Raw genomic sequence first — 19,754 nt, 5'->3', positions numbered from 1 at the left:
GATGGGCAGCATTTTATGCGTGTTAACCGTTTAAGAGTTCTTGCTTATTGGACGTCATACGTTGTCCACCTAAATTGGCCATTTCTAAAATACTATAAATCAATTTTGAATGTTAGGATTTGCTCAATTTCTACTGTCAAAAAAAAAAAAGAATCTGCCTGGTCAAATTGTAATTTTTTTTTTTTAATTATTATTATTAATGTGTTGATCTTTTCAGTACTAAGCTAACATCAATAACCCCAGTGTGAAAATGAGCACGTTGGATTCAGGTACACGTAGACTGAAATCAATCCAAATCGACTCTGGAGCCGACAATCTTGTTCGATTCTTTTTCCACATTTAAAAAGCTTTGAGGCGTGCTTTGAAAACAAGCAACAAAGTTAACACTGAATAATTATGAGCGCCGTGTCAAGGTGCTTGAGTCTGCTCCGACGTGCGGACATTGCAACAAGGTGATAATGAGCCGTTATGAATATCTTATCTAATCATCTCATCAACATATCGCAAAGTCACAAGTAATAAAGACGCAAGGAAGCTCATTTATGTTTTTTGACAACCTGCTAAACTGGGTCGAACACTCGCTGCCCACCATTTAGTCAAACCTGTGTACGTGACTCTTATTCTAATTACATTCAATCAAAACAGTTTCATTTCTCATCTTTTCTTATAGTTTTATATTTTAATCTGGCTCACCCTTGACCCCAGGGATAAGTGGTTAGGAGAATGACTGAATGAATCAGTGAATGCTGCTTTTTTTCCGTGAAAGGTAAAAAAAGGACATCCATTTCTCTTTCTGCCATATCACATGTTGACATAATCGGATTTCTCCCCTTATCCTGTGCGGCTGGGATGCGTGGCTCTTATATAACGTTCCCCCCCTCCTCCTCCCCCTACCACCACATCTTTATGCTGACAATGTGTCAAAACAGCAGCCTACCTCCTTTGCTCTCCCACTGCTGTCAAGAGTAACCTCTTTGTCCTTTCTGCACCACAAAGACTCCCAAAGTCAGCGTGAGTGGATTCAAAATGCAAAATCCGCAAGATCTATTTGCGTCCTTCTGGTCCCTGCCTGTAAATATTGACGAAAAAGCCAGAGAATGAGGGCGGCCTCGCTGCAGCCGAGCAATTAGTCATCACGTTTTAAAGCACTAATGGGACCTTCAGTGGGAAGTTGTAAAAAGTTGCTGGAATTATTTATGGCCATTGGGAAATAAGCCGCAGGGCACAAAGCAACATTTTGTAATGTGTCATTTCTTTGTCCTTTCCTGTCACAGTGTTCATCTGCAGCTTCATGGTGGCAGCTCCCATCTTTGGTTACCTGGGCGACCGTTTCAACAGAAAGGCCATCCTGAGCTGCGGTATTTTTTTTTGGTCCACCGTTACGCTCTTGAGCTCCTTCATCAGCAAAGAGGTACGACAAAACAATAGCGGGACATACAAGCTCATTATCGTGGATACGCTTTTGTCGAAAGGAAGGAAATGAAAATGTCACGCCTGGCGTAACTACGTTGGCAGTTTTTTTTTTTACATCTTTGCCCTCCATCCAATTAAGCAAGGCCGACGGTTGGTTTCGGTTACGAGACTTTAGAAGATAAGACGGCAGTTTAACTAGCCCTTGACGGTTTTGTTTTGATATCTCGAAAAGCCTTTGTGTGCATTCAACAATAACATTATACTCTCAGGAGCAATTACATGAGAAGATTAAGTTCTAGAGCTTCATGTGCACACTGGAATAGGAGCGCTTGGAAATAAATGTGCAAGACCTCCACCGAGGGTTAATCATATGGCAAATCAATAAAGGGATCAATCACCATATTGGATTGGAAGCCGTAAAAATGCAACAAAGCTTTTTGAGTAGCATCAATACAAATTGACTCGACAGGATAAAAATTGTAGCTGAACTCACAACAGTTGAAATGATACAAAGTAGTAGATCGGAAACTGCGGACGGAAGGAAGGTCACAAAACAAATCGGCATTGATGAATACATCACCTCCAAGATTCAAGGTATTGAAAAGAGCTAATGTGCTGCCATGATAGCGCCACTTGACTGGCAACTACACGCAGCCTGAAAAGCTGAAGCACTCAAGTTCTCAGAGGACACGGTAGCGCTTTGAGTGGGAGCTGGTCAGAAAGAAATGACAGTATAGATGTCTCAGGAGGGTGGAGACAAGATGGCAGTCATTAATTTGCCTGAACGGGGAAATGCAGCCAGGAGACTTAAGGCTGAGATGAAATGAAGTGCTGCTGTTGAATTGAGGAAGTCTCTTCAAGCACATTTTTGGAGTGTGCCACTTCAATTCCTAATGACACCAAAATGCTAATATTGTAGCAGTACTGCAAAATTCAATTTCTCTCTCAATGGTATTCAATTATTTGATTAGATGAGTGACATCAGAAAGAAGGATTTATTCTTGCATTACAGACTGTATCTTCCCAGATAGTGTGTTGCCATGGAAACAGCTGCCCACACAGATGCCCCCTATGACCACTCCTTAAGCCATTTAATTACATTCTTATCCGTTTATCATGTCTAAAAAAAGTGTGACAATTATTACAGGACAGTCATCAAATTATTTTATAGCTTATTCTCCAGGGGCGGAGCTACATGGTAACCAGGGGTGGCCAATAGTGACTCCATATCTAGGAAATATTTAATATTTGCAGCTTATGCAATATTCTGAGATGACTTGTCACAAGATTATTCAAGAACAAATGAATCATTTTTTCCATTTCTATTGTCTTTGTGCAGTACTACTGGTTGTTTGCGCTCTCCCGCTGTCTGGTGGGCATTGGAGAGTCCAGCTACTCGTCCATCTCCCCCACCATCATTGGAGACTTGTTCACCAATAACAAGCGTACCATGATGCTCTCTTTCTTCTACCTGGCCATCCCCTTGGGAAGGTGAGCAGCAGAAACATCTTCGCACTAATGTCCAGTAATCAATCAGGACAAATAATGAAGATCAGACTCAAAATGACGGACGCGTTTTACCTTGATACAGCTGCACTAACATCTCCCACACAAGAATGCAGTACTTTAAATATACTGGGGTGGGTGTGGGAATTGGAGGCATTTTAAGCACAAATCTGCAGCTCTCAATGTGAAAAAGGACCACAGGGAGAGAGTAAACAAAGCTGAGTGATAAAAGATGAATGGACCGGTGGATGGAGCACTGGAAAAAAACTCATTTGAGGTTTAACATTATGAACAGAACAGTGCGTAGCAGAATGCAGAGAAAGAATGGAAAAGATACTCAAAGAAGGAGAACCGGAATATATATATATATAGAAATAAAAAAATAAATAACATCATTCAAATCCATCTTTTTGTAAGTGGACCCTTTCGTACCGGGTCTCGATTTATAGTTTATTGATTGTGTTGTGTGCTCTCTAAAATTAGATTGGTCTTTTGTCCTCAGTGAATTTGGAGGTTAATTTTTTCCCCCATTAAACACTAATTGCCATTCATTATATTAATTTTTGCAACCCGGTATGTTCTCCTGAAAACGAGCTTTTTACGATTCCCTCCAAAAATGTTTTCACAAATAGAGCAATTAGCCAATCAGCCCAGTTGCAACAAACGTCTCCATCAACTTCAAAAACTTAGACAGTCTTTAATTAGGCCGCGATACGAGGAGGATATGTTTATTGCTACATTGAAAGGATGGAAAACAAACAGAGTGAGAAAAGTCTGGCCGATGAGTCATACACTTGATATAGAAATGACATCCATGTGTCAGTGGCATCATCGACGCTTTTTTTTTCCTGCAGCGGATTGGGTTACATCCTGGGCACCAGCGCCAAGGTAGCTGCAGGAGACTGGCACTGGGCATTGAGGGTAAGGCCATCAACTGCTGCATTATACACACAAACAAACCCACACAAGGACGGATTTAGTGCCCCTCCTGCGGGGCTGTGGTTGGGGTTCAGAGGGGTCAAAAACACAGTGGGGGCACACAAGGCTGGACGTTGTGAGGAAGTGACAGGGCAAACCGTGCTGAAGGCAAAAGAAGTCACTCACGCATTGACGTCGGCTCGGATCCTTCAGAAAAGTTTGCAAAAAAGAATTTGGAAAGATTTCAAATGGCATCACGGGGTCAAGAAACTTGTAAATGTAAAATAATAGCATTATTATATCATAGAAATGACATGATAACTTCTTTGAAAAATACAGACCGTCCAAATTTAGATTTTGTGGGAATGACAGTGTAAACATTTGCTTTTTTTTTTTTTTTTACTTCACCTCCACTCAAAAGGGAAACAAACTGGTTAAATGTGAAACAGGATTCCCCAGGTGAGGCTGACTTTGGAGGTCATTTAAAAAAACAAAAAAAACTCAAACAATGTAAGGTCGTGACTCCTCTAATGAAGCAACTGTCATTTAAAGGCGGAAAAGGAACATTCCTTCGACGGGTCACAAAGGTTTTCTTTGGATTCCTGGACATGACAGGTAGTTTGCTGGCTTCGGGGGAGAGAGAAACAGGAAGTCAATACTGACCGGTCTTGGTGGAACGTTCAAAACATAACAATAAAGAGGGCAGTTTGTTCCACTGTGGCCACACTGACATTCGAACACAACAATTCAAAAGCCAATTAGTCACTGGCTCGGCATGTGGGAGGAAAACAAATATGAAGGCATGAAACAACGGCGCTATCCTGCTGTCGGTAAAAAAAAAAAAAATGACTCGACAGAGCTTCCGCTTGTTTTTGCCCGCCGTGTTCCTGTGACCTTCCTAAAAGATGGTGGGGGGGGGGAGGGCAATCGTTTGTATGTGGGATTGCAAACCATCCATACGTACAGGAAATGTGGAATGGGCCCAGTGGGATTTAAGGTTTTGCTGTGCCTTGCTGAATAATTCGAAAGACACATTTTTGAATTCATACATTCGAATTTAGCAGCAAACAAATTAAATACAAAATTGATGAATAAAGAGCTTAGTCCATGAGGATATCTCATCTAAAATTCCTCTCATTAATATTCATGCTGCAGTGAAAATTGCAGATATGACAAGACGCAAAAGAAGGAAATGATCAATGTATGTAATCCTCGCAAATCCGAGATGGGGTGGGGGCAATAAAGCACATTACACCTCATCTACTACTTGGAGCCTCAAAGCACTCACTTTTTCACGCCGTACTATTTATGCCTAGAAAGCCATTTCATGAGCTACTTATGTAATATAAACAATATTTGCTCTGGAAGATGAAATTGCTTTTGTATCAGTCGAGTAAATCTCGCCGGCGCATCTGCTTCATAATTGATGAATATAACTGCAGACTATGCTATATTATACATGTGAAGCCTAAGTAAAAATTCATTGTATTATTCAGTATACAAGCATTGTAGCTTCTTGTAGTGTCAATAAAATAGGAAGAAAAATACAGTCGTGGGGAAAAATAAATAAAACATTTTACACGTTAGATGGGTACGTTTGAATCGAAACCGACACAGAATGTCCACATCATTTCTATTTCCAATTATTTGTTACAAAAGTCTTTTTACGTATTATTAATCGGTCTCTCATCCGCAATAATATCTTGATCGTAACGGGCTCAGTCCGATTCGAATATTCCCAATTGGGTGTGTCAAGAATCATTTATTATTCTGATCAGGCTTTCAATGCAGCCATGTAAACGTGACCAGACTAAGAGAGAAAGGCAGCGTGTGTTCAAAGTTAGGATGTCAAGCGTATCAGCAAACACAGCGGGCATCCATTCAGCTTTTAAACACAACCATTCCTTGTCCTGCAAGCATCCAAACACTGTCCTATGCATCCCGTGAGGCCTTATACAAGTGTTCCCATAGGTGTCTCCGGTTTTGGGGATGACTGCAGCGACCCTGATCCTGCTTTTTGTGCCTGAGCCAAAACGAGGAAGTGCCGACCAGATGGGAGGACGAATCAAGACCCGCACGTCGTGGATGTGTGACATGAAGGCGTTGGCTAAAAAGTAAGATGACTCGGATCTCCTGTTTGAGATGAAAATCAATTTTTTGCAAGGTTAACCTACAGAAGCCGTTAGAAATGTCAACAGCGGATAGACACAGTGAGTCTTTGTCAATCACTCAGCAACACTGCTTGACTGTGAGTGAAGGCCGCTCAGCCTCTCGCTCAGCCTCTCGCTCAGCCTCTCGCTCAGCCTCTCGCTCAGCCTCTCGCTCGCTCGCTCGCTCGGGATGTGTGCACTTTTGTCATGGCTTGACCTTTGCTGGGCACATTTCTTAAAATAGCTTCTCCAAGACATAAAGTTGACTTTGCCACGGGGTTTTATTGCAGCACCTTATTCTTGATCGGAGCAAGAGTTTAAGTGTTGGTCGACACAATCTTCGATTCAGTAACTCTGGAAGGCGTTTTTAATAGCATGTTATTTTCCGACATTAAACTGTCAAGTGGAGTTGCGTTATATTTTATTACCACTTAACAGACACTTATTAAACCGAAAAAATATTCATCAAAATTAATCATTTGACTCTTACGCACTGTTTTCCTAGAAACTAAAAATATTGACCTGTCTTTTTTTTTTTTTTTCAATGTCCAGTCGGAGCTACGTGTTCTCATCCTTGGCGTCTGCCGCCGTTTCCTTCGCTACCGGCGCGTTCGGGATGTGGATTCCCATCTACCTTGCCAGAGCTCAGGTGGTGCAGAAGACTGCGACTGCGGAACCGTGCGACAACAAAGAAATCTGCAGCAGCACCGAGAGGTGAAAGAACAAACAAAATGAAATATTCCAGAGCAGAATCAATAATCAATAATCTCCTTTTCTTCTTCTGTCAACCAGTCTCATCTTTGGGGCAATCACGTGCATCACGGGCCTGTTGGGCGTGCTGATCGGGGCCGCCACCACGCGCCTATGTCGGAAGAAGACGGAACGGGCCGACCCCCTGGTGTGCGCCGTCAGCATGTTGGGCTCGGCCATCTTCATCTGCCTTATTTTTGTGGTGGCAAAGAAGAACATCATAGGAGCTTACGTAAGAGTCTCGAGCAACGTGCGGGGAAAGAAATTGTTGCTTGTATTTGCACCGTTTGACGGACGGCAAGATATTCATATTTTAGTGCAGTTGGTAATTAAAAGTGGCCCACGAAAAAATCTGTTGATGCCAGAGAACGGCCCAAAGGTCTTCAAACCAAATGACGGAATTTGCACGTCGGAAAGGGTGCAACTCACATGAAACAATGAACTGTGGCAGGCCAGACTTAGTTGTCAAGCTTATCAGGCACAAAGGAACAGGAAATTATTTTCAACACTTTGCTGACTAATAATGCTAGAAAGCCGTTTTTTTTTTTTTTTTAAAAACAGCCTTGAAAATCTGAAAATGTGCCAAGGTGATTCTAAATGTTCTCACACCTCTCACTTGTTCAAATTTGAACTCGCCTCTTGTAAGTGGTCAGCTCATATTTGGCAGCGTGGCACTGACGGACGGATGTGACACGGTTGTAGCAGCCGTTGTATCATCAAGACATAACAAATCAGACGAGCGGCCTTTCTTCCTCGCTTTTTCACGGCAGCCGCGTCTCCATCTCTTTCTGTGCGGAACAAGCAAAGAGGATATTTCCTCAACGGGAAGTCGACGTCAACGGGCTTTAAATACGCCACACAAAAAGCGGCGGCCCGTATAGATCTGTTACAAGCAAATCCCAATGGGGGTTGTTTTTAAAAAAAATAAAATAGCCAAATGGAAATTGCGGCTTCTACCGCACCTTTCATGTACATTATGACCACAACAAGCTATTCAAAGTTGACTACCACACCCAAAAGAAGATGAAGAGTCGCATCTCGTAGCTGGAACCAAACTATGGAAAAAAAATATATATATATAAAAAAAATATATATAAAAATATATAGGCATATAATCTTTCTTTTTTGTCTGGTCTCATCAAACTGAAGAGCTGCGCTTTTGCGTACAATTGAGCCAAATCTTAATAACATGTTTTTCAACCGCAGCAAGGCAAGCAGTTGTATTTCGGCAGCGCATGCCCACACACAGGAGCAGCTATAATGTTCAAATCTTCTTGTGGCGTCGTGTCTCGTAACCACACGATGGAAACCGGTCGCTCGCCGCTATATCATGCTAAATGTTGTTGTCTTTATTTAGGTCTGCATCTTCATAGGAGAGACGCTGCTCTTTCTGAACTGGGCCATAACTGCCGACATTTTAATGGTGAGTATTCCTAACCTATACTTATCCTCGGCGTCTCCGGGAATTCTGTTATTTTACCAATTTAATTACAAATACGCATGTTGTATTTTCAGTCGTGAAGGCTGATGAGATGTCCTCACCAACACGGCTTTCTTTTTCAAATCTATTTTTCATCCTGGCTCAAAACTTGACCGAGTGAAAAATGTTCCTTGGCGGTTATGTCACTTAGCAGGGTGATGACAAACGGTGCAAAATCTATTCTCCAATTGGCTTCTTGTGACCTTCTCTTTGCAGTTTGTGGTTATTCCCACACGGAGAGCAACGGCGGTGGCCTTCCAGAGCTTCACCTCTCATCTACTGGGTGATGCGGGAAGTCCGTACCTAATAGGCTTGGTAAGTCAAATTGAAAATTGAGGGCAGTTGGAATGTGCAAAATGAGGCTCGGGAGTTTTATTCCACTCAGGTCGGAGACGTTTTTGGTATTCCAAGGAAATTTCAGGAGGTCAAAGAGGTGACCGAAAGTAAAGTTGATACTATGTAACTCCACCAGGAAGAACGTTGAAGCGGTTTCCATGACAAAACCCATAAACATGAGTCACCCAACCGCTAATGCTGCAGTGACATCAAGGATATCAAAGTCCACTTTTGTTTATCAACTTCCTGACGGATGTACACGACGTATTGTGAAATTGTATGGAATGTTCACAAGGGGCTCGGTCAGGAAGTCTTTGACTGATTCTTAACCGCAGCTGTCGAGCCGTTGTGGCGCTCCCCTTTTCATTCCTTTTCTTGATGCTGAACAAAAAAAAAAAAAAAAAAAAAAAAAAGAATGAAGCCACTACTGACGAGCTCGTCAAAAGACAAAAGTCATTTGAATGCCAGAAACATCAGCAGCTCCACAAATTGCCATCATTTGAGTTAGCAGAAATGATTCTTCTTAACCAAACTTTTCCATTTGACCTGGGCAATGAAAGTCCACAGGCTTTCACAGTGCTGACCAAAGAAGAGCCACAATACTCCAAGTGCGTCACTACCTCAGTTCCAAAAGTGAGCTTTCGCAAACAAGTGCAATGCAGTCATAGTGACGCTTAAGCCGGCACAGGCACATCCAGTACACAGGAGAACTGCTTTTTGAATTTCTGCTCATCAAATTCTACCAATAGCAGCTGCGAACATACAAATCAAGAGAAACTTTTGACCTCCGAGTCTTTCGCTCTCAGACAAGAAGCTCTTGTCCTTCCTTACGCTTCTGAATAATTAGCAGTCTATTTAAAGCAACGAGCCTCCCCGTGCCATTTGTCGCTGACTTTGAGATATGAATGGAGCTACACTGAGGTCTGTTCTCCTCTTGGTGTTATTCTTTGACTGCAAAGTATTCCCATGACATTATACTATATGGACAAACATTTATCAATCCCCGGTGAATTCTACTTTTTCATCTGAGCCAGACATTTTGGACAACTCTATACATGTGGGAAATTTTACTTTGGTTTTCTTAAGACCCAATATTTTTTGTTCTTCTGGTTTATACTGGAGATTGATTTAAAATCTATTCATATGAGCAATGGTGTAGACAAGACCATTTTGCATATGTCAAATATTTGATTCTACGTCCTCTATCTGGCGTGTTGCAGATCTCCGACAGCCTACGAGAGAGCTACACCATGTCGCCGCTGTGGCGTTTCCTCAGTCTGGGCTACGCCCTCATGCTATGTCCCTTCATCATCGTCCTGGGGGGCATGTTCTTCCTGGCCACTGCGCTCTTCTTTCTGGATGACCGAGACAAAGCTCAGAATCAGTAAGTGGCAATGTTGGAATATATTTTGACTCATTATGGGTTTAAATCCACTTTGAGCATTTTAGTCAGCATCTGAGTGCAAATCAAAAATGCATGTTGGCTTATTTGTATGTATTTTTCTCGCCTTTATATTTTTCCAACACCTTCTTTTTGTGTTGTCACACTGACATTTCTCAGAAATGACTTCCTTCCTGTAAAAGTCGAGGGACATTTTTAGACAGGGTGGCAAGTACGTCTGATACCTGACGTCTCTTGTCCAGTCACTTCGCCTTCGTCTTTTTGATGGTTGTTCCCACACCTCATGAACAGAAACGAGACATTTGCTATCGCTTAAGCGGAAAAAAATTCTATTAGCAATTCAAAGAGGTTGGAAAGTAACACTAGAGGGAAATGTTTGGGAAGGGCTTGTGGAAATCTGTACAGTACTTTGAAATCGCCCTGGCCAAGCTGTTAATCTGACCCCTGTGTATTGTTAAATGTTAGAATTTTACAGAGGCCGTCGAGCGGCTGTGATGTGGTTTCTGCGGGGATCTGCTTCTGGAAAAAAAAAAATAATAATAAAAAATGACCCCCTAAAGGCACTTATGTCAGGAAAAAGTATTCATCTGTGGTCCTCTACAATATTCTCTAAAAACAAGCAGAAATGATGGAATAGAATTCATTATTGACCAAACACATACATTGTAACTCGCTTCACAAATTTCAACAAGACTTGTCAATGAAGAAAAAAAAAAAAAAAGTTGAACAGCAGCAGTTCTTACATAACAGTCTCCTCGGGGAACAAGAACAGTGACAACGTGCACGACTTTGTATAACGGGGCTTGTTCCACGCCTGATATTTATAGATTACATTCACGCTATAAAGCCTCTGATGTATAAATTCCATGTTTCCCCTTCTTTGAGTATTTATAAGAGCCAAACTCGTGTAGCTGTGTCTATTTCCAGCTTGGAGGAGAATTTTTTATTTTATTTTTTTTTTTATTTCAAGGCTGCTGCTGTCTTTTTTTGGCAACACCGTTTCTATAAATAACTCAGGCTCGTTGCGTGACCCCTCCGCATTTTACCCAATCTACATTTACACTCGCTGATGTGATGAGTGAGCAGATGGTTCTCATCTACCGTGCCAGGGCTGGGGGGGGGGGGGGGGGGTTGCAGCAGCTTTAGGAACAAAATGCGTCCTGAGTTGATCTCACATTTGATGCTACTGTAGTTTGTAATTAGAAGAGCTGGCTTTGGGATCGCCATGGCGACACCACTCATTTTGTGTTCTTATATCGTGACGATGCAACCACCATTTTTGTTTTAGGGTTGTATTCAATTATACTGTATTGCATTTTGTTTTCCGGCATCTAAATTCTTAAATGTCTTGTCAGGTTAAGCCAGCTCTCTCGGCCCTCGACTTCCGTCAAGATGTGATCAGGTAATTTAATTTTTTTTTTTATATTAACACTAGAGTGATCATATTTTGGTTTACTTCACACTGATTAAGTGGAGACGAGTTCAGGGCATTGTCCTCGGCTGGGTTAGGCTCCAACTCCCCTTAAAAAAAAAGATAAGCGGTAAAGAAAATGGATGGCTGGAAGAATACCAAACTGTCTGGCATGGAGTAAGCATACTTCCTTTGACGTGAGGTTATCCAGACTTTTAATACACGCGACTGATTGCTTACAGTAGCATTGTGCTGAAAGAGTGTCCAACATTCTTGGCGTGGTTATTTGACCTATAACTTAACATCTTATCAAGAGCCGTGCTTGCAGCCTTCCCCAGTTCCTGGCTCTTTTTTTTTTTTTATCAGATATACACACGTTGCCCAGCGTGCTAAGTATTAACCAAAGAGGGAAAAAAAAAAAAAAGAACAATAAAGGGCAATTCAGCAGCCAAGTTTACACAGTAGAACAATGAGGAACAAATGTAGTCGCCGGCCCAGTCCAAAATAAGGATAAACTCACATTTTAAAAAGGTTATCATATTCAACCAACAGTTCCAAAAAGCCAGCTAATTGACTTTTGGGTATTTTCCAATTTTTTTTTCTTCCACCCGTTTATCGAAGGGATCATATAATTAGCATTATGTAAAGACTTAATAATATGTTTTGCAGAAAAACGGAAAATCTAGCTCCACCAAGTGAGCCAATTAATATTCTTAGCGGGCGGATTGAGCTTGTCAAATGGGCCAGCGTGAGATCCGACAGCAGAAACTTCACATCTTGAAGTGAAACTCGCATTTGCTACCTGTTGTCCAAAATGAAGTGTTTATACAGGTGCGGGCCATTCATTGAGTCGAAACCAGAAAGAAAGACACAGAGATGTGCGTCACACACTGTGCCAGTGATGAAATATTTGACCTCCTTTTAGCAGACACTTCCATTCGTGCCCAAGTGTGAAGGCAGGAACCGCTTTAATCGTGAGCTGCATCCTGTCAGTCCCAAAGCACTCAATCAACTTGATTGGACTTTATTCCCTGGCCAGCCTCCATTAGCTCAGGAAGAGGGGGGGGGGGGGGGGCAGAGAAACCTGTCTTATAATGATGGAATCGTTACATCTATTTATAGCCCCAACTTATGAGTGTTACATTAAATTACTACAAAATATGGAAATCAGCAGCCCAAATCAAATCTTAAATCCAATGAGTCAGGAAAACAACATGGCTTTTTTTTTTTTTTTTTTTCTGTGTGTGTACCAAAAGACCTTGCGGTTTTGTTAGCCCTGTTTAAATAGTAAGATGATTAAATGTCCCACTTGTATGGTGAATATGAGCAAGAACGAAGCTGTGCCAAGGTCCCGGCCGGGGGGCACTAATCCCATTGTAGCAGCATTTGTCATTTGTGTATGGGGGCACTCAAGGCATCATTGAATAGACAACGGGGGGGTCACGTCATTTTCTTTCTCATCCAGTCTAGTCACGTCACAGCAAAAGACACCTTGAAAAAATCACAATATTCTTATGTGTGTGTGGTATTGTTGTTTGGGGGGAGGGGGGAGTCCTGAAATCATGCGTCGGTATGGATGCAGGGGAAATATTTAGGTCACAAGCTGTATCCGGAAGGTTCTAACAGATGGCCTAAGAGCTTTGGACCTCAACATTAATTACATAGCCATGGTGAGGACACGGACTAACCACGCGATGTCTCCTTTCAGGTGACACCCAAGCGATGAAGCAGCAGCCAGGACCACAAAGTGGAGCTCAATCTCAAGCCCATCCGTGCCCTGGTTGGACGTCCGGCATCCTCCGTTGCTGCTCCTCGTCTTAACTCTTACTTGAGCACGAGGGGAGGGAGCGTCTTGCCCCCTCCTTGGAGACGCCTCCGAAATGGCAAGCTGGTGAGAAGACACACAGCGGCGTGCCAACCTGACAACCGGTGTCCTCCTCACCTCTGTCTGAGAGGATCCACTGAACTTTTTACTCCGAGGAGGAGATGACCTCCGTGACATCTCTTGATGCCATACTACTGAATGCTGACCATGAACCTGCCCTCTCCGTCTGTCTGTCTGTCTGTCTGTTGGCCGTCAATCTGCACCAAGTGCCATACATAGTGTCATTACATTCCTTCCGACTTTGCACTGACCACCCCTCATGACATCACCGCCGACTATGTTTACATGCACGACTCAAACGGAAAGATAACACAAACTGTAACCCCCCCCCCTCCCGTTTTGTGGATTCTCAAACCTGTAAACAGACCAAAGCTGCAAACTTCTCAAAGCTGCAAGTGCTCAAATGCAAAAGGCGTGTTTACCTGCCACCGAGGCCGTGCCGTGCCGTGCCGTGCGTGTAAACATAGTCTTCATCCGAGAGCCAAAAATGTTACCGTGCTTGGGTCAGTGAATCAGCCTTAAAGTGCTCCTGTCCGTAGAGCAAAGCAGCTGTCTCCGATCCTTTTTAAACTCGGAGCACTTAAATCACAACACGAAAGGGGATGCTTCTGATAATTCTATTTTACAATCTTTATTTTAATGTGAGGTCCGTTTTAGAAGTTGGAGGACGCTGCCTGTTTCAGAGGGATCAACACGTTATAAGCTGGGTGGTTCAAAAAAAACAAAAAAAACACTGGATTATATATTTTATAATTTATAGTATGTATATATGGTTTTGCCCTTATAAAAAAAAAGAAATGGCATATTATTGTGACTTGTATAAAGGGTTGTTTTGATGTACATGGGAAGCAATACTTTTTTTTTTTTTTGTGGAAGCTTTTTAGGCAGTGTGGCCTTATCAGTGAGCTGGCTTTCTCACTCTCTGATGCTTGGTTTTGAATTTCTGGAGACAAAATGCCCCCCTCACAGAGGCTCTTTTTAAAAAGACAGACTTTAAGTCCAGCCCACACTGGATAGAATAACATCTACCCTCTGTCTATATTTTAGCAATCTCATGCCTTGACCAGAAAAGAACCTTTGACATGAGCTGCTAGTTTATTGCTGGAGGAAATCGGAATCCCTGACAGGAAAAGGAAATGTTCCAACAGATAAGCGAGGATCTCTCCTTCTCAAACATGCAGTTGAAGATAAAATTGTGTTTTTTTTTCAATTTCAACCACGAGAAAAACAAATTTGATTGCAAAAATTTTCACAAGTCAGTTTAAAAGACGTAACTGATGGATGCAATTTGCTGAAACCTTAAAGCCACTAATAAAAATCCAAGTTTTGAAATAGATGCATGAAAGGTAGAAAGGAAAATCACTTTTCAGGCTTGCAAGGAAATAGACGTGACAAGGATGAGTTGACCTTGGTGGAGGGAGGGATGAAAGAGTCCTTCTCGCACTGAGCATGTGGGGGGCTGGGGGGGCCGCATCCTCGATGGCAGATGATTAGCTTTAGCTTCTCTCCTTGTGGAGCTCACTGAATGTGATTGTGTGCAACCTGATGCATTTCGAAACTTGCATCCTCTTAATAATCGACCGGTAAGCTTCTTACTGTCCTGAATTTTGATTATCACCAAATGTTTTAATGAATTATTTGAAATTTTTTATAGATATATATATATATGCGCAGCAATGGTAATATATTGTAAAGTGATGGCTTGGATGCAATGTATTTATTTGTTTAGCAGAATGATGAAGGGAATTGTTAGGTTTGTGTAAATTACACTTTAATTCATGTCATTGATTTTTTAGACACCTGCTTGGTCTCCCTTTTTTCTATGTCAATGATTTTGTTTGACTGAGGCTTATCTCATGCATTTTAAACACAGAAGGAACAGTAAATTGATGCTTCATTTTGTTTTTTGTTTTTTTAGGAACAACTGGTTGAACCATTTTGCACATTAACGTTCAGGGATTTATTTCAACAATAGCGTAGCATCCATCTCTATCCAAGAGGTCATTTCATGCTCACGTCAAGGCATGGGTTCAAAAAGTGGGTCGTGAATTGATTTGCCAAATTTAGTTTATTTAGTATCAGTCTCTGTATCTACTAAGTCAATGTTAACCATTACCTCGGTGATGTGTTGAGAATACATTTTTTTTCTTGTTATACAAGAATTCTGTATATACAGTAAAGAAACCTGCACTATTTCTGATGTTCAAGCAGAAAAACAAAAAGGTTATTTTTATTTTCAGGCAGGCTTACCCGCGAGAAGTGTGAATTGATATTATTCTAGAACTGAACTGTGATGCTCCCGCCATGGGTTGTTAAAAAAAAAAAAAAAAAAAATGTACACATCTGTAATTCAAATAAACCTACAATATTTAATCACCTTACTTTTTGTCGATGTATTTATACAACATGTAAGCAAATCAAACAATTTACAACAAAACGGCTTGTAAAGAGATCAGCAGAACAGTTTCGACTTTAAAGTGCTTCAAATAAGATGACCAATTGACCCACAGCTTCCCTTCATTCAAGTAAAAATAGGCCCTTTGCAATGTCATTGGCCTTGACACACCCATAGCGTCACTTTTGTTCTTATAAAAGCCATTACCCAAAAAAAAAAAAAAAGGTTATTCCTTTTGTTTCTGGTCGTCATAAGACAATCACAACCCTTTTTTTTTTTTTTTTTACACATATTCAAATGAACTTAAAATTGCTAAAAAGAAAGTAACTATTCTTTATATGTATATAAACATACACATTTTAGTCAACTCACAAAGCCTTGTTTTTAATTCAAGCGCCACAATGCTTACACTTAGTTCAGGAATGAACTAGTATATTGTTCAGGTGCAATGAAGCAGGGCTCAGAGAGGCCCTGTTTGTAAAATAAGTCTCCTGAGTGGTGTACAGACACATTGACACATCACACACACACACACACACACACACACACACACACACACACACACACACACACACACACACACACACACACACACACACACACACACACACACACACACACACACACACACACACTTGGCAGTAGTGTAAAAAAAAAAAAAAAAAGAAGTGCAACTCTTTGGGTCGATGTTCATTACAGAGGACGATGTAAGTTAACGTCAATGCAAATAGCACTAATGGATGCTCTATGACAGGTCTGCACAAACTCAGCGTAACTATATACTGCATTCGGAACAAAAGAAGACAGCTTTTAGAGTCTTTCATTAGAAATGTGTCGGCTTGAAAAGAGGAGGATGATTACATAGAAGCTACAGGAAACTCCAAGTGGAGAGAATCAGTGTTTGGTTGCTTGGTTGGTGGATGACCCACAGTAAGCCACACCCTTTCCCACAGATATGCAGGCAAATATGCACCCCAAAGTCAGGCCTTGGGATCTCAAACATGGGCAGGAAACACTGGGGCGTAGACAGGAAAAAGCCCAGCCATTCTCAGGAGCGCTGGAATTTCCATTTACACATCGGCAATTTAGTGAAAAGGCAAGTGAGGCGGGAACGGCCCTGCCTCACTATGTCAAGCTTCGGGTTCAAAGGCAATGTTGTTTGGCCCATCCCTTGGGAAAAAAAAAAAAGCGTCATTAACGCTCAAGAGCTTGTTTTGGACACTTAAGGAGCTCATGAGGAGCTGTTTGATTTGAGATAAGACCTGTCATCATTTGGGAGAGTCCTTAAATGAATCATTTCAAATTCTCTATTTCACAGGGGCCCAGCGGATGAATGAATGAGCAAATATTTGGTTAGTTTCTTAAAAAAAAAAAAAGCTGACATGACAACTTGTCAAATGTTTCCCAATCATCTGCTCTCGACAATCACACTTGTACTGTGAATGTCTCACCTTGCTTTCTCCACACCCGTCTACTGCTCTGGCCTGAAAGAATCATCACCTCAAGCACAGGACATGATTCTTCAGTTTTTACCTTAATGTTGGCTTTTTTTTTTTTTATATACCACAATTGCAGCAGAGCAAAAAAAAATTAATATGCAATATAATATAACAAAAAAGAACCACAGCATTAAATGAGTAAATTAAAGATCTACATACCTTGACATTGAGGAGGCGCTGAATCTATGAACATGGAGAAGATGGTTGGAATCAGTCCATTTTTTCCTTTCTTTGTTTTTTCCACTGGGACCTGGCCGGTAAGACCTCGTAACCCCCTTGGCAACACCAGCAGTTTTTATCACCTCTCAAAACTTTGAATTCTGCACTTTCTTCTCACCACTTTTCTCTTCTACTTTTCTCCAGAGTCATGTTTATTCTCTCGGAGTGTAGCGACAACAACGGCAATCATCGCCGACTTTGACCTAGGACTGGGTCAAAGCTTTCCCGACATTTTCTGTTTGTTGATTGGTTGACTTCCGGGAGTTCCGCCATACAAACAAAGTGAAGAGACAATGAGGAGCACCTGGACAAGTCACGAGTGGCCGAGGTAGCCGATTGGTGGAAACGAGGGGGGGGGGCTGACTGGAACAGCTACAAACAGAAATACATCAAATAAAAGAAACCACAAGAAAACAAAAAAATCTCCAGAATTTAGGAACTGAAAAGTTTAGGCTGGAAAAACAAATTGTTCAACAATTACAGAAATCAGTACATTATGTTATTTAATTGATCCTATTTTCTTTTATTATGTTTTTGTTGCTTTAGTGCACTTGAGTAAAATCCAATGCATGAAAAAAAAAAAAGCTTCAGACTCCACATACGTTAACGGAGCTGCCACACGTTCCGAAGGAGACCCGGACATCCTCCTCGATGCTGTCAACTCATGTGGAATAAGAGTTGTGCTTCATGCTGGGTTGAGTAATATCGTTGAGGGCAAAAAAGGGCAGGCAACGTTTCAGAAAGACAAGAATGGCTACTGATAGTTGCAAAAGACTTCACCCCTCACACTGATCTCTCATCATGCTCGTCAGTACGGCCTTCATTTTATTTCCACGCTTACCAACAAGGATGTCAATCGTCAAGGACACAGCGGGTTCAACATCGCCGACTCTAAATCACGACGTCTCGTTTTCTGAATTAAGCATGAGCACTTTTTGCTCGACTTGGCAAACGTTGAATGATGTCGGCTGGCATTTGTTTCCAACTTTAGCTCTCGTGCTTCCATATTTAGAACCGATGTTTCCTTCGCAGCATTCAGAAAAAAATAAATAATCCGGAGCTATTTATACATGTGCCCATGGCTGTATGCATGGAAGCATCTGCGTTAGTGCATCTCACACGCGAGCGAGATGGAGACTTTGTGAATGACTGAGGTCATGAACGGTAAGAACTCTGCATGAATGGAAGAAGAGACACAAACACCTCGAGTACTAACGTCCTTTAAATTCAGCTTGACGTTATTTTCCATAATAACAAAACTTTATTTATATAGCACTTTTTATACAAAAAAAAAAAAGGGACTCAAATCAGCATTCTGCCATTTCACATATGGAATCAAGAGAAATGAGATTTATTTGTAGTTCCAAAGTCAGGATATGAGCTCAGACGTCTCGCCATTCATGAGGGCCACATTCCACTCGCTCATTTATTCTCATTTAAGGAACATGACATTGAAAATGAAAATATGGCAAGAGGGATATAATAATAAACTCGTGATATGGGAACTATAGTGGTCGATATCAAAGTATTGAATGCTTCCATTCATGTCAGATTTAATAGAAGTCATTTTGCAGTGGGAAGTTAACGATGAAGTCCGCCTCTGCGTTTCGGAAGAGAATGAAATGTCATTTTAAATTACAGACAGGTTTAAAATAACAAAAAGTCAAGTGTGAACTGGGTGAGAGGCTTTTCCCAGGCTCACTTGGCCTTCTCGCTCTAACTTCACAGAAAATGTAATCACTAGTTTTAATCCCACACTAACCACACTACATCTGCTGGAAAGAATTCAATTTTAAAGTGGAGCCTAAATTATTCCTACATTTTGCCACACAATCTGAGTTCATGTGAATTCGAACTGGAAATGACATAAGAAAATGATGAAAGGTTGTAAAATGTTGTGTAAGAGTTATGAGTGAAAAATAATCTTTTTTTTTTTTCATTTTAAAAAGAAAATGTAAAAATATAGCATACTCTGTATTCCAAGCAAAAACATACAACTATAACTTCATTTAAACTCAATTACGATTCATCAATGAATAAAGATTATTTCTCCAACCTGCTTGTCCTCATGTCACATGCGAGGTGGATGGAGTCCAGCAAAAATTGAGCGAGAGGCAGAATGCACCCAAGATGTTGCAGAGGCCAGCCTGTGGTGCGGAAAAAGCTCTCCCAAATGTGTTCCGTAGGCAAAATGCCACCGCGTGTTAGCATGCTGTGCATGCCCTGTGGCCTGCAGACACTGACACAAAGAGATGCGAACAAACATGCTCCAGTTTTAAACGATGACGATAAAAAATGGACAGGCAACCTATAGTGATGTGTAAAATTCATGGCAGCAGAACAAAGCAAACATTATACATTGTGGTGTGACTGTGTGATTGATTGAAACT

At 41.3% G+C, this 19,754-nt stretch overlaps 1 protein-coding gene across 1 annotated transcript in view; it reads left to right on the top strand.

Moving 5' to 3' along the window:
• The window catches only part of spns2 (SPNS lysolipid transporter 2, sphingosine-1-phosphate), a 31,374-nt gene extending 15,444 nt beyond the window's left edge, over window positions 1-15,930 (top strand). Inside the window, exons 3-13 of the mRNA XM_085935541.1 lie at window positions 1,275-1,411; window positions 2,753-2,904; window positions 3,774-3,840; window positions 5,809-5,951; window positions 6,540-6,701; window positions 6,780-6,969; window positions 8,095-8,160; window positions 8,434-8,532; window positions 9,774-9,937; window positions 11,311-11,357; window positions 13,075-15,930. Coding sequence (XP_085791667.1) covers window positions 1,275-1,411; window positions 2,753-2,904; window positions 3,774-3,840; window positions 5,809-5,951; window positions 6,540-6,701; window positions 6,780-6,969; window positions 8,095-8,160; window positions 8,434-8,532; window positions 9,774-9,937; window positions 11,311-11,353 — 1,223 coding nt within the window. The 3' untranslated portion in view covers window positions 11,354-11,357; window positions 13,075-15,930. The remainder of the gene's footprint in view (window positions 1-1,274; window positions 1,412-2,752; window positions 2,905-3,773; window positions 3,841-5,808; window positions 5,952-6,539; window positions 6,702-6,779; window positions 6,970-8,094; window positions 8,161-8,433; window positions 8,533-9,773; window positions 9,938-11,310; window positions 11,358-13,074) is intronic.
• The last annotated feature ends 3,824 nt before the right edge of the window (window positions 15,931-19,754 follow it).

This window comes from Syngnathus leptorhynchus, chromosome 17 (genome assembly GCF_054491065.1).
Source record: "Syngnathus leptorhynchus isolate UIUO chromosome 17, UIUO_Slep, whole genome shotgun sequence".
Taxonomy (NCBI): Eukaryota; Metazoa; Chordata; class Actinopteri; order Syngnathiformes; family Syngnathidae; genus Syngnathus; species Syngnathus leptorhynchus.
The sequence above is the reverse complement of the archived record's forward strand: the minus strand, read 5'-3'. Positions and strand labels throughout refer to the sequence as shown.